Here is a 14,612-nt window from a genome sequence, read left to right as displayed (position 1 = left end):
ACTCGCTTTAAATTATTTATTTCCCGCACTCGCTTTAAATTATTTACTTTCCGCACTCGCACTACTTTTATTTATTTTAATGCACTTTTACTTTACCATGTCTAGCTAAATTTATAAGGTTATAATGTAAGGATCGTAATTGAACCAATAATCCGTACAATTGTTCGTAGAAACACTTAAGGGCTATTTTAACTTTCAACTTAAGTTTTCCCGCACTTCAACTCCGTTGGGTAAGATCGAAAGCCGTCCAACGTCCTTTTAAACTTAATTGTTTATAACTATTTCAAAAACAGCGAAAGCGCTTTGTTTAGTTCATTAGGAGATTTTCACATTAAGAAGAAAAGAGATTTTAAAACTATTTTCGGACGCGTTTATAAGTTTAGAGTCTGGTTCGTGAGAACCTCTTTTGGTTAAGAAATCCAGGTTATAATACTTTTCAACTTAGTCAAGATACTATATTTCTTAAAAATAGGTTTACTACTCTAACGCAATGCGCGCCTTTTTATAAGTGACAATAAGAGGGTTTGATTAGGGAGTACAACTCGGTTCTGAATACGCGAAAGCGACAGTTCCTGTTAAATTAGTTCTTTTCAAAGTAGGAAACATTGCCCATAAGTAGCTCTATTAACAAGTACTTGGATTATCCATTGATTACGTGAATTACATTCGACCCTGTCTTTATCAATTATATCATTATTTCATACTTGAATTTTCATTGCACACTCTAAAAAACACCTATTTTGATTGTCTTTGATAAACACCATAACAACAGATAACGATAGATTGACATCTGGTCTCTGTGGATTCGACAATCTTTTATATTACTCTGACGCGTTCGTATACTTGCGAAAAGCACCGCATCAACTCAGACTGCATCCGGAGACGCATCTTCAAAAACTTGGATCATTCTTATATTTTCACGTGGTGCCCTAATAATATACCTGATGCATTAAGAAATTCCCTAAAAAAATGATTTTTGGGACAAATTTAGAGACCAACAAATTTTATCACGAAAAAATGGCACTCCAGTTGACATACATGTTGACTTCCACATCAGTGTCATATAAATACTTCATTAACCTTAACAATCATATTAGACCGAAATTTAAAGTGACTAAATAGGATGATGTGAATTTCAATTTATACTTCTATATCTATTATATCTATTACATAACTATCAATTAAATTGATTTAATGTGATTATATATTAATATTTTAAATTAAAAAGAATTAGAGAAAACATAAAAGATATACAATTAAAATTTAATAAATTATGACACTTAAAAAATCATATATTAATAAATATGAAAGAATAGAGAAAATAAAAATTATAAAAAGAAAATATCCCATAATGGATGCCTATCAATTCAGTAAATATTATATATATATATATATATATATATATATATATATATATATATATATATATATATATATATATATATATATATATATATATATATATATATATATATATATATATATATATATATATATATATATATTAAAAGCACTAATATATAATATATATTAATAAATTAAAGAATAGAGTAAATAAAATTATAAAATATATTTTGTTATAGATGCATATCAATTGAATAACAAAATACCGAATCCTTAAACATAAAATATATTTTGTCAGAGAGGCATATCAATTGAATAACAAAATACCGAATCCTTAAACATATCAAAAGATAGCTAAAGTAAATAATGAGTAATAATAATATATAATCTAATATATAATATGATATGATCCGGAAAAAAAAAACTACTAATATATTATTGATTTGATTATATTAAAATCCGGGTATGTTATAAAAATAAATAATGATTAATCCGGTTAACGTCGTAGAATATCAAAACCCCACTGGCCCACAGATAAAGCGTAATTAAAAAGAATCAGATGATGAAACCCTCAAAATCGATCCAACGGCTGAAAACAATCTACAACCGCTAAGCGGTGGTCACATACAAAACCAACACAAAAATATCCCCAACACACTTGAAAACTATCACTAGTAACTAGTAACTCCCCCTCTCACGCTCGACACGTGTCCCTCTCCGTCCAATACAGTTTTATTTTCATGCATGTCGTATTTTATTTTTCACTGTTGCGTGGGCCCCACTCTTCCTCTTCGTGTGCTTTTAACTATATCGTGAAAATTACATTACAAGAAGAGAAAGAAGAGAACTTGCTTATAAAATTGCCATAGGTAATTTCACTCTAACCCCTCTCTCTCTCTCTCTTTCTCTCTCTTTCTCTCTCTCTAGGTTCTCTTTCTCTCTACGTTTTCGAGGTTGTTCGTTTTTTTTCTTTCTTTCTGTTGCGTTTTGTTTTCCGTTTTCATACGCTTTCTAGGTGATTTTGTTTGTGGTTTTGAGTTGGTTTGATTTTGATTGTGGTTTTGGAAATTTGTTGTTTAGGGAGGATTTTTGTTGTACTCGAGGATCTCATGTACTCGCCTGTGGATCTCAATTACATTCACGATCATGATGGCCCTTGAGAATTCAGGTTAGTTTTTAAATTTTATTTATTTTTTATTTGATTTATTCAATTCGGTTTTGGTTTTCATGAACGGGATAAAAAATTAAACTGTTTTTTTTTTAATTTGTGGTTTTGATTATGGGTGCAAGTGTGTGTGCGGTTCGCAATTATGTGGAAATTGGGGTTAGTGTCTGTTTGCTTTGTGGTTGTTCTGTTTTGGTTTGATCGCTGATTTGATGTGGTTGGGAACAATGTGTGGGGGGATTGGGTTTGAATGAGTAGTGTCTACACTTTGTTTTGGTTGTGAGGAGTGGTGGGTTTTGGTTTTACCTATTCTTAGGTTTTGAATTTGGTGATGTGATGGGAGTGTACGTGTGCCATCATGGAGTGTTTGCTTAGTACTGTTCGAATTTAAAACAGAGTAGTTTACTGTAATACAAATTTAAAACAGAGTAATTTGCAGTTGTGTGTTTTATTTTGATTTGTGTTACTCCTTGGATAGTAGAGCATGACTAAGATTTTGTTGTGATGAAGATATCTTTTCTATTCTCAAATGTGCATTTTAAGTATGAAAAATGTATTTAAATTCAATTAATCATGTGGCATGGAGAGCTGTGTTATCAACTTGCGGCCATGGCGGTGCTATGGCTTATATTTGTGGTGGATTTTAGGCTCGCAATGGTAAATATCAGCTGATATTGCGGGTTTTTCTGCCGTAATCCACTATAACGGCATCGCTCTCTTATGGTGGGACTCCGCCATCGACAACATGATGGAGAGTTTGCCCGTCAATAGTCAGATTCTTTTTACGTGGTCGGTTCTTTTTATTCTTTTTAAGTTTCTGTCTTATTGCTTGCCGTAATGAAGGGCAAGTAATAAGAAACTACCAACAAAGTAAAATCAGTTTCGCCTTTCACGTGGAGAGAGAATTAAGAAGAAAAAAGTGCTTGATTTTGATTTTGATTTTGTTTTCTTCTATTTTGGAGGAGACATTGATTTTGATTTTGATTTTAATTTATCTTCTTTTATAAAAGATATCCACAAGCTAGAGATAAATTCAAAAGGTCCGAGGTTTCACACATTTGTTCGATTTGTGCGAGCAGTTTGTTGTGCCATATAGTGCTGTTGTTGAAGTATTTGAAAACTAAATAGTTCGTCATCTGTCATCTAAGCAATCCAGTCCTTTTGGGGAAACTTGATTACTGAATACATCTGTTGTCTTTTTGTGCTAATAGTTTTTTTTAGTTTCTGACCATATACTGTAGATGTATGATTTTTCCAAATTTATACTGGCCTCGTGGGATCATGCTTCTTTTTTTTTTGTGCAGAAAATATGCAAATTTCCTGCGAGGCATCTCTAAAGTGCCTCCAGGGAAAGGGACCCCCTTTCACTTTTCAGTGTAGTGGGAGTTCTATGGAAGGATTTCCGGAGCTTACAAATGAGCCTGGTCCGCATTCAGCTGGGAATGTTCCTGAATCCAACCGTCGTTTAGGCAGTGAGTTTCTTGAGCACTCCAATGAATTTCACAGTAAACCTGCTTATCACCATGATTACAGTGCCTGGACAGCCTGCCATTTTAATCCTCACAAGCTGCAGCAGTGTCAAATGAATGCTTTTGAGAGCCACTTTTATCCTTATCCTGTCGAGAACCAACTCCAGTGTGTTCCAATTAATATGTTATCTCAGGGTTACTCGCGGGAGCAATATCAAGAATTTCAGTATTTTGTGGTCATAGACTTTGAGGCAACCTGTGATAAGGATAAAAATCCCCATCCTCAAGAAATAATTGAGTTTCCATCTGTCATAGTGAGTAGTGTCACTGGTCAGCTGGAAGCATGTTTTCAAACTTATGTGAAGCCTACCTGCAATCAGCTTCTGAGTGACTTCTGCAAGGATCTGACCGGTATCCAGCAAATTCAGGTATGTTAATGGCAAAAGTTTTGCCTTCACTTCTCTAAAGAAAATGATACAAAAAAGAACAAGATAATCTTTTGTGCACCTTTATTCTATGATTTGGTTAACTCTTTATTTTGTCCTTATTATTGAACTAATTAGTACAGTCCTACCTACATGCATATCAAACATCCGGATTTCTATAATATTTGTAATTGTATATGGTAACTTCCTTTGCATATGTGAATTCAAATTTATGCATGCCACCCATCTCGGTAACCATTAATGTTTATTTGGGATTGTTTGTATAATAATAGGTTTGTTAAGATTTGACTTTTGTATAGAATTGCGTCTTTTCACTCCACATAGGTAACTATCATACTATATATCTAAAAATTACACAAGGAACAATTTCCTATGTTATAGAAAATCGGCACTAATTACCTGAAATAATGCTCTCCCTGAGCAGGTGTATATATGTCATATGAACCAGCTTGTTACAAAAAGAATCAACCTTAGGTCGTCGAAGATATTTAGTAAATATACTAGCTAAGTGATTGTTTAAAATTTACAGAACAAACCAATAGAAATCTTGAAAGAATCCTTTCATTTTCTAACAAAATAACTGGTAATCTCTATTTGTTCGGTTCTTCAAAGAACATTCCAAAGTTCCCACCTTTATAACTAAAGTAATTTTTGGTCAACGAAGGCTTATCAGTAAACCTCCATAACTTGGCCGGAGCATTGTTCTCAGACTTGCAAGTTGACTTGTAACTCCTCTGAGTTTAAGTTTCTAGGTGGGGAAAACATTGTAACTCGTTAGAGGCTTGTACTTCATCAAAAATCAGACCTGTACCAAACTCTACACTTTGCTAGAATCAGTTAGGCCTGCTCTTACTTGAGTTGGTGACTGAGCCACTTAGTCTAAAACAAGCTGGGATAAGCCAATAATGACATGGCTTCTTGCCGGTTCACTTATTTATTTCCTTATTCTTCATTGCCTTGTTCAAAAACCACAGAGAAGAGAGTAGTTTAGGTGCTGGAACGGTGTTTTCCAGCAAATGGAAAACAACGTCTTTCGGGGGGCAATAACTTTTGGAAAACGAAGACGTGCTGCAGAGCACTCAGCGCGGCAGTAAGCAGTCTGGGAACTGTGTCCTTGCATTCCATCTTCGAAACTGCCCTTCAGTTGCATCCCAGGGCAAGGTTGTTTCACTTTCTTATTTGAATTTGCCTCCTGCCTCTCATCTTTTCATCACACGGTAAGCTGTCTTATTATATGTTTCTATGTCTTTTGGCATCTTTCCACCATTTAACTTTTTGTTAAATTACCAGAGTGTCGGGGTAGCAGCTTTAGTAGAAAAAATGGTGGAAACTAGGCCTAGATGGTTTGGGCATGTAGATAGAATACCTGTGGATTTTGTAGTAAGGAGAGTAGATGGAGGGTAGGCAAACTGCTAGAGATAGAGGGAGACTTGTCTTAAACTGTAAGAGAAACTATTAAGAAGGATCTAACAAGTTGGGTAGAAGTATGATTTTTGATAGAATATTATGGCGTAGTTTGATCCATGAAGCCTACCCCACTTAGTGAAAAAAGGCTTGGTTGTTGTTAAATTTCTAGGTCTGTAGTTGGCCATTTAGCTTGAGATTTTTTTAACTTTAGGAACCTATGTATTTTATCTTACTTAGTTTTAGTTTACAGTCCCACTTTATTATTCTGCTTTGCTACCCTGCTTTACCTTGGAGTTTGCAATGTTGAATTATTGTTGTGTTGTTAACATTATTCTACTATCCACGCCTTCCATTTTGAGGGTTTTTGTGATGTTATCTTTTATAGTAAGTAAACTTAACTTTACAAGTCAAGTTGACATAAACTCCACAACTTTATGCGGACTCTTGAGTTAGACAAACTTAAGTAGGAATTCCACATTAGGACTTAGGATCCATCGGAGTATTGTTAGAATGGTAGTCCAACATGCCTCCTGCCTGTTTCATAAAGTGTGTGTAAATCATGCTTTGAGTGTTGGCAATAACAACATTTTCTTCAAAACCGCAATCCCTAAAAAGTATTTGATAGGCCCAGGTCTTGTTTGATTGTGGTGTAAAATATATTGCTTTAGATTCTATGCTAGCCTATTCATTTTCTCCTGTTAACACTTGTTTGGGGCCAATCTCAACAGTACAGGCCTATTGACAAACAGTAGGATAATGCTAGAATTTCCATTTTTTAAACCTTAGCCTATCTCCTTCTGGGATTCAAATAGGGCTTCACTTGTAGTTGTTGTGGGTACAGGTGTATAATCCGAAGAGAATACAAAAGCGTAATAGGTAAGAGATAAATGCTGACAAAATGACTGGCGTAAAGAGTAGTAAGTGAGCAATTTACCATATATATTTGTGTTAGGCTACTGGAAATTTTAGCAAAGGAGGTAGAGCCAGAGAGTTCGGTGGAGTAGGAGATGAAGGGAGTATAGTGGGTTTTGTATGTGTCTGGCTATTCTTAGAAAAAATGAAAAAGATCTCAAACGTAACACACTCACTCGTCTGCAGAGTATGTAAAAGACACAAAGGACAAAGGTGTGCATAGGACAGTTGGTGATAGTAGGTCTGATGTGGGTGAGGCAGTGAGCTGATTTGAAAGTCTTGCTGCTGATTTGAGGTTGTCGGAAGTGATTGTTGCTGTCAGAGGGTAACGCCAGCTAGAGGTTGGTGCATATGATAACGCCGAAGAAGCACAATTGGTTAGTGCTCAGTTAGAGGATCCAATATTGTTAATCGTAGATCGTGGAAAATAGCGTTCTGTTCCAATTCTGCTGTGCTACATTGCTTTAGCCGCTATTTGACAATACTCTGTACTAAAGAGCTTATTGCAGAACGATAGTGGTCTGTTCAAGTTCCGCTACACTACAGTGCCACTATTTGACAACTAAGGAAGGATCAAACCGTAATGTGTGACTTCTTATACCATATTGATTAAGAAGGGTTGAGGTAAAATTATGTGTCTAACTAGTCCAAACAATCTACCACTTATGATATGCAAAATAATCATTATAAAATCCCTTCTCATAGCAATTGGTTTTGAATGCCGAAGAAATTAGTGTTAATGGATAGAAAATTTCTATAAGCTGATTCTTTCGTGCCCTAAATTTCTTTCTAAAACCAAAGATAACCTCACCAATCTTCCTTTTCTCTTATTTATAGTAGACCATCTCTACTCTTGATTCCCACTAAATTTCAAGACTCCTCATTAACCTTGTCTTGGAGGTGAAAATTTTGTAGTTGTTAGAATATAATATAAAATCCCACTAGCAAAGGTCTCTAACTTCGTAATTATTTACTTACCATCATGTAAAGGAGGATGAAATAAGAAAATTCTTAAAATCTTAAATTTATTTTCCTGTCTCTTCACCTTGAGGTGGTCCACTACTTCTACAAAATAGGAGTTAATGATCTCCACGAGTTGCATCCGGGACATGAAGTGTGAATCTTCCACTGTATTTAAGGATAACTTGATTCGATCTTGATTTGTCTTGTTGCTATCGCCTCCTCAAGACCGCCAAACCCCCCAAAACTCACCTAAATCTTATACTCTCCACATCCAGACTGTTACAGCCGTGTATGGCAGTGCATCTAGCTACCTTTCCCGCCTTCCTTTTGACATTACCATCGCCACGTCTTCCTGTTCTTGATTCAAATTCAGGCTGTCGGTACCGACATTCCAATGCAAACAACTCCTTATCCCTACTGTTTCTGTAGCATTTCTCTCTTTCCTTTGTCCGATCATGACTTCCTGTTGTTACAGCTTGAATTTAGTGCTCCTTTTTTTGTTAGCCTTGTCTTATGAGTTGTAAGTGTTTTCTGACAACTGTTCTGGCCCCCTTTTCATTCCTGATGCTCTGGCCTCAGCTTTCGTTCAGATGCGCTGGCCCCAACTTTTCTCTGACATGCACCTGACCCAGCTATCGTCTGAGATGCACTAGTCCTATCTCTATCCCTGATGTACTGGCCTCGTCTTTGTTGTGTGACAACCTAAGCAAATAAGAGGAAAATTAACCATCTATCCCTGCAGTATGATATACGGTGCAATTATGATTGCCAAAAAAATGTGATTAATATTTCTTTTAAGCATATACTGTTATTTTTCTAATGATATGGACGCGCAAAAGATATTGATACAAGGATGTTGGGCAGAAATTCATATTATGTGGGTCTGTAAATTGGAGAAATGAAGAGGATTTTGTTCCCCCTTTCAGTCATTACTATGTACTCACTGGGTTTTGGTTGAGTATAGTGTTGCGATTGATTTTCAGATGATTTTGTATCCTTGCATCTTCTAGATCAACCAGCGGGTAGGCTGGAGTATTGTTCAGGGGCCCATCTAAATTTTTTAAAATTTATAACTAAAGATCAATGCATATATGCCCACCTATTTGAAACTGCATTATAAAATAAATAATTGCATCATTAAAGTTAGCCATTATGGTAGTGTATCCCATGGTCGTATGAACCTCTTTATACCTCATCTTTTCTAGAATTTTTCAAAAATTATCACTAACTTTTTATTTTTAGCCCTTGCTAAGATGATAGTCTGGCTCTGCTCCTGGGATCAGCCTTGTGTGTGTGCAGTCTGATTGGATGATTAATATCCTTTGAGGTTGACACGTTAATACATGGACGTAAATAAAGAACCTCCACTTAGGTATAATAGATTCTTTGTGCCCAGATTGTTTGAATACATAATAAGTTGTGCAACACAAACTGACCTTGAATGAGAGAAATACTGCTATGCTTTATTTTGTATGTTATTAACCTATGTGTCGATTGTCAGCTATTAGATTCCCTTATTCTTGCCTGTGGGTGAAAGGTTGCTAATTGTATTTCTTACTATATATGCTTCAGGTAGACAGAGGTGTTACATTGAGTGAGGCTCTACTGAGGCATGACAAATGGCTCGAGAAAAAGGGAATAAAGAATGCCAACTTTGCTGTGGTTACATGGTCTAGCTGGGACTGTCGTGTGATGCTTGAATCTGAGTGCCGTTTCAAGAAAATACGAAAGCCACCTTATTTCAACCGGTAAATGCTGCAGTGTAAATGTAACTTATGTTTATTAGGGTGCGCGTAATTTCAAAACTGACTATTGTTTCTGTTTAACTTATGTTAGCTGGATCAACTTGAGGATTCCTTTCAGCGAGGTATTTGGTGATGTGAAGTGCAATCTAAAGGAGGCCGTCGAGATAGCCGGGTTGGCCTGGCAGGGTCGTCCTCATTGTGGCTTGGATGATGCCAAAAATACTGCTCGCCTGCTGGCACTGCTTATGCACAGAGGTTTTAAGTTTTCCATTACCAACTCCATTCTGTGGCAGACGGCTGATCGATCACTGCTCTGGAAGCAGTCTCAAGAACAGCAAAGTGCTTACCCTCATTGCCCGTACAAAGCAAGGGATGTGATTCATATGAATACCCCGGTCCCAGTGATTCAGTATCATCCCTGCTGTTATTGCGGGGTGAAAAGCAGTAGGGGCATGATCAGAAAGCCAGGGCCTAAGCAAGGGAGCCTTTTCTTTGGATGTGGAAATTGGACTACAACAAGAGGTGCGCGCTGCCATTACTTTGAATGGGCATCTACCTAATTTAAGGGCACCTTTTGATCTTACTATGATCAAATTTCAAGTTTTTTTATATATGTAACAAAATGAAGAAGAGGAAATGGCTTATGAAAGTACTGGTGTTGTCTCTAGTGGAAGCATGCACTCATGGCTTGTGTGATGAGGTCTGTGCTTCAGTGTAGAAAATTTTAGTTGGGTCAATGGCTCATTACTGTGACTGCTAAACATCAATAGTAGTCTTGTTGAGGAGAGAGGGAGCTTCGACCTGTAAAGCTGACTTGTTGACTGGAGAATCATTGGGGAGTGTGTGAAATGGGTAGTTAGGATTGATGCTTTTACATGCTAAGGCGTGGTAAGTTATCTTTTTAAAATAAACCGTGATATAGGACTCTGTTTCCTTTGCTTCTAATGGGAATCGATATAATTTCCCGTGGCTCTTTCTCTTCTCTTGTTACTGATAACATTTTAAATTCGACTCTGTTTACCGTCCTTGGCTAGGATTTAGATTGCATGAAGCACACATTCACGCAATCAATAAACCCGATCCTTAGGATTCATTAAATTCAACCATTCGCGCAAATAAATTGTCCCTTTGGATTCATTTATTTGAGAACTTAGTGAATTCAAGGGTAGAGAGATTCATCGACTGCGGGAATATGTGCTTCATAAGTTTCCCATTTGAGAATTTAGGTATTGAAGATGATGTCTTCTTAATGGGAAATTGCTAAATAAAGCAAACTCCCCTAATGCTGACGCATTACTAATATGGAAACAGAATTTTTTAAACCTTTGATTCTACAAGATCAGATAACTAAATAAGGATAAATATCAGTTAACGTTAAATATAAAAAATCTTGGTCATTCACAAAAGCTCAAGTACAATTCATTTGAAGATAGTTCTATGGCGCATAAGTGGAATAAATCAACTATTGGATCAATAAAGTCTCTACTATTGAATCATATCAAATAAGATGTGATGAAGTTTATTGATTGAATGGTGAAAAACACACTTGTACACTGCAAGATTTTTTAACGAGCTTCTACTATCGGTGTATTTTTAAAATAACAATATATCCAAACTGCGAGACATGTGCAAAGATGTTTTTATATGTAGTTAGGAATTATCAGGAACCCAATTTAGTTATACCTAACACCCCAATTGTTCGGGTTTTATCATAATAGTCTCACCAGGCATATTTCATGCAAGTGATCTGGCCCCAGAGTTAAATGGTTTGTTATATACTTTCTAATAGTTGTATTTTTTATTTACAAAAAATTATGTATTGCCACCAATTAAAGCTATTTATGCAATTATAATTATTAAATTTTACATATATTATATTAATATTAACTATATAGTTGACATTTTAATTTTTTTTTATCTATTTATAAACAACTTGGTATTCTACATGCATTTTTATAGATATTTTTGAAATTGTCAATAAAAAAATATATATGCATACATCAATTTTAAAAATGCCGTTATTTTATTTCATTTCTGAATTTCTTTAAAAAGCCGTTAAAATTTGTAATGCATTGGATTTTTCAAAGATGCAAACCAAAAATTTGATCGCTTGACTTAGTAAATCTATGGGAGTCGTGCCGCAAGTGCACATTCTTATCGTGTAGTTTTAAAGATTATCGAACTCAAAGGACTAATAATCGAATGTACCGTTATCTAATGTTACTATGTAAATCTAAGGCTGAGGATCTTTCTAAGAGTGGAGGGACGAAGAGAAATAACTATAACTAAAACAGAATATTAATAAAAATATTTAATAACGGGATATCAGTATGTAACACATCAAACTTCGGGGATTCGATGGATAGTTGGTGTAATCTTCAAGATCAAAATATTTTTTCGTAGAAATTATTTATATAAAGGACTTTGTCTCACACTCTCGTTTTTATTGACTCTGATCATACTCTTAAACCAGAATGTTTGGCTCTCGCGGTCTCATTATGAATTTAAAAGTAATTTTTTAATATAAATAAAATCTAATTAATCATAAAGCGCTCTCGCTGTGTTTATGATTAATGCCTAGTTTCAGCTATCCGGTTAAAATTTCAAACTCTCATTCTTATTGACCGTAACCTTTGTTTGCTTTGTACTCTCGTACGAAAAACAGTCTTGAATTTAAAACAAGAAACTAAAATTGGAAAATAGTATTTTATAAAAGTCAACACCAATTATTTACGAATCTCGTCGTTTCGACGGTCTTTACATACTAATACCTATTGGTTTAGCCGGACATGGATTCGGGAATAGACATGATATTCAGGTAATTAAGCATACAGTAAGACATAAGTAATTAAAATGACAATTAAAATAAAATCTGAAATATAAATCGAGAACTTGGAATGAATACCGATTCTTCAAATTAAACAATGCCAACACGCTTTGGCAATTGAGTACACTGTTACAATAAAATTCAGATGCTTAAATAATAATTGCAATAGTCCCAGATGTGGAGAATCTATAGGTTTTACAAGGTAGGAATCTGCCTAAGAAAATCTAACAACAAGAATCTGACTGAAAAAATGCACCCACGTCCGTGAAGACTTACTTTTCCTTATATACTCCCTACTCTCCTTAAAAGTAGTATTGGATATCTACTAGTGGGGAGCGGTTGGTTGTAAGTAAGAAACGGTTGTGGCAAAAAGTGTGGAGAAAAACAAGGAGGACTGGGTTGGTGGCGGCTGCCACAACCCTAATTTGGTCCACGTGGCAGACGCCATTATGTGAGGTGGGCGCCACCATCATGTAGTGTGGTGGGCGCCTCCCCTTCATAAAACCTTGTGGCGGGCGCCACGCATCCAAGTGGTGGGCGCCACCATTCATTTGGTGTGGTGGGCGACACCCTTCATTTGTTGTAGTGGGCGCCATTATTCATTTGTTGTGGTGGGCGCCACTATTCATATTAATATGCTTCATTTTCTTTCCTTTTTGCTATTTTCCTCTTTGCTTGCCTATACATCTCTTATTCGATAAATACCTGAAATAAACATAAAATACGGCGTAATACTATGGAAAATCCAGTAAAAAGAAATGCATATTAAGTCAAATATACGATACATTTTCGCATTATCAGACCCCTCCATACTTAAACCTTTGCTTGTCCTCAAGCAAATGCTGCGTACATGAATAAAAAAAAGGTTTTGTAAATTTTTTGCAGCATATAGTATCAAGACTCGTGAAAGATACAGTTGCATTCGGATACTCATTCTAGCCTATAAGCTCTCCTTTGGTCAGAAATTGTATCAACAAGTGCTAACTCCCACACTAAGGGTATCGTTGGAACACATATTCGCAATCGTGCAACCATAAGTCTCCCTCCTGTACAAACCAATCTGAATCATGTCATCATGCCTAAGTCTACCTTACTAATCCTTCTTTTTCTCCTTTTTCATTCTAGTGCAATCACATTAAGTACGTTATCCTTTCACATTCATAGCAAGATAATATGTTAGTGACTATGATCTCATCATTATTTGTTTCTTTCTTTTCTCGCACTTTGTCTCAAGGAATTTAAGGCAAATGCTACTTAAATGAAGGATGGCGCCCACCACACCAAATGAAGGATGGCGCCCACCACTTGGATGCATGGCGCCCGCCACAAGGTTTTAGGGAGTGGTGGCGCCTACCATATTACATTAAGATGACGCCCACCATACTACATGAAGGTGGCGCCCACCTCACATAATGTGGCGCCCGCCACGTGGACAAAATTAGGGTTGTGGCAGCCACCATCAACCCGGTCCTCCTTTTTCTTCTCCACACTTTTTGCCACGATGTGTTCTTACTTTTTCAACCAACCGCTCCCCACTAGTAGATATCCAAGGTTACTTTTAAGGAGAGTGGGGAGCATATAAGGAGGAATGAGCCTTCACGGACATGGGTGCATTTTTTTCAGTCACGAGGAGCATGAAATTAGTAAAACGAAGGCGAGACGGTAAGTTTCACCTAATGGTTGCAAATAATGTTTTTCAAGATTTCATCCTCCCAAACCCAATTCGCACTTATGTGCGTAATATGGAAAATTATTGTTATATTCATGATCCGTTGCCTAACTAAGGCCCCGTGCACATTCCTGAGAATGTAGTTGCTGGTGGGGACATTGATGAGGATTATATTCAGGAGCAAGTTTCTCCCGCTACTGACACACACCCACACGTCACACACATGTCTTTTGAAAATGTTGCAGGTACATCATCCAGCCAAAGACCCAGAAGAAGAAATGTGGCACCTATCACTCTTGATGAGATCTATGCTGAACTGTTGCGGCGCAGCGAATTAGACGTTCAGCGCGACCAACAAATCCAAAACATGGAAGCTCAACAAACATAAATGATGTAAATCCTTTGCCAGATGCAGCATGACCAACATGATTATGCTTTCAGGACTGAACAGAACATGTCTGGTATGATTGATGAAATGGCAACACTGACAGTACGTGTGGAGGATCTACAAGACTATGCCCCTTATGTGGGTACGCCACTTCACCATCCTGGAAATGGTGGACGTGCACGAACACGTGGCAGAAGGCGCCAATAGCAAGCTACCCAGGTTCTACCTTTCTTTCCTATCTTATGTCGTTGTGTTGGGGACAATGCTCGGATTAAGT

General features: G+C 36.5%; 1 protein-coding gene across 3 annotated transcripts; it reads left to right on the top strand.

The window, feature by feature from the left end:
* Window positions 1-2,005: 2,005 nt before the first annotated feature.
* On the top strand, window positions 2,006-10,424 carry LOC127075674 (uncharacterized). Of its 3 annotated transcripts, none has more exons than XM_051017128.1 (5): window positions 2,006-2,213; window positions 2,425-2,512; window positions 3,814-4,406; window positions 9,279-9,454; window positions 9,543-10,424. In XM_051017128.1, the coding sequence occupies exons 2-5, from the start codon at window positions 2,491-2,493 to the stop codon at window positions 10,009-10,011; spliced, it is 1,260 nt and encodes a 419-aa protein (XP_050873085.1). In that variant the 5' UTR covers window positions 2,006-2,213; window positions 2,425-2,490; the 3' UTR covers window positions 10,012-10,424. The 3 variants fall into 3 exon arrangements, with proteins under 3 accessions (XP_050873085.1, XP_050873083.1, XP_050873084.1); XM_051017126.1 differs by having other exon boundaries at window positions 2,171-2,297; XM_051017127.1 differs by lacking the exon at window positions 2,006-2,213 and adding an exon at window positions 2,225-2,300.
* The last annotated feature ends 4,188 nt before the right edge of the window (window positions 10,425-14,612 follow it).

Source organism: Lathyrus oleraceus, chromosome 4 (genome assembly GCF_024323335.1).
Source record: "Lathyrus oleraceus cultivar Zhongwan6 chromosome 4, CAAS_Psat_ZW6_1.0, whole genome shotgun sequence".
In the NCBI taxonomy this organism is placed as follows: domain Eukaryota; kingdom Viridiplantae; phylum Streptophyta; class Magnoliopsida; order Fabales; family Fabaceae; genus Lathyrus; species Lathyrus oleraceus.
The sequence above is the reverse complement of the archived record's forward strand: the minus strand, read 5'-3'. Positions and strand labels throughout refer to the sequence as shown.

Excerpts from the sequence above, each read along its gene's own strand:
- LOC127075674 (XM_051017128.1), top strand. The coding sequence starts at position 2,491 with ATGATGGCCCTTGAGAATTCAG. Across the intron at positions 2,513-3,813 it reads GATGGCCCTTGAGAATTCAG|AAAATATGCAAATTTCCTGC; the intron begins GTTAGTTTTTAA and ends TTTTTTGTGCAG. Across the intron at positions 9,455-9,542 it reads AAGCCACCTTATTTCAACCG|CTGGATCAACTTGAGGATTC; the intron begins GTAAATGCTGCA and ends AACTTATGTTAG.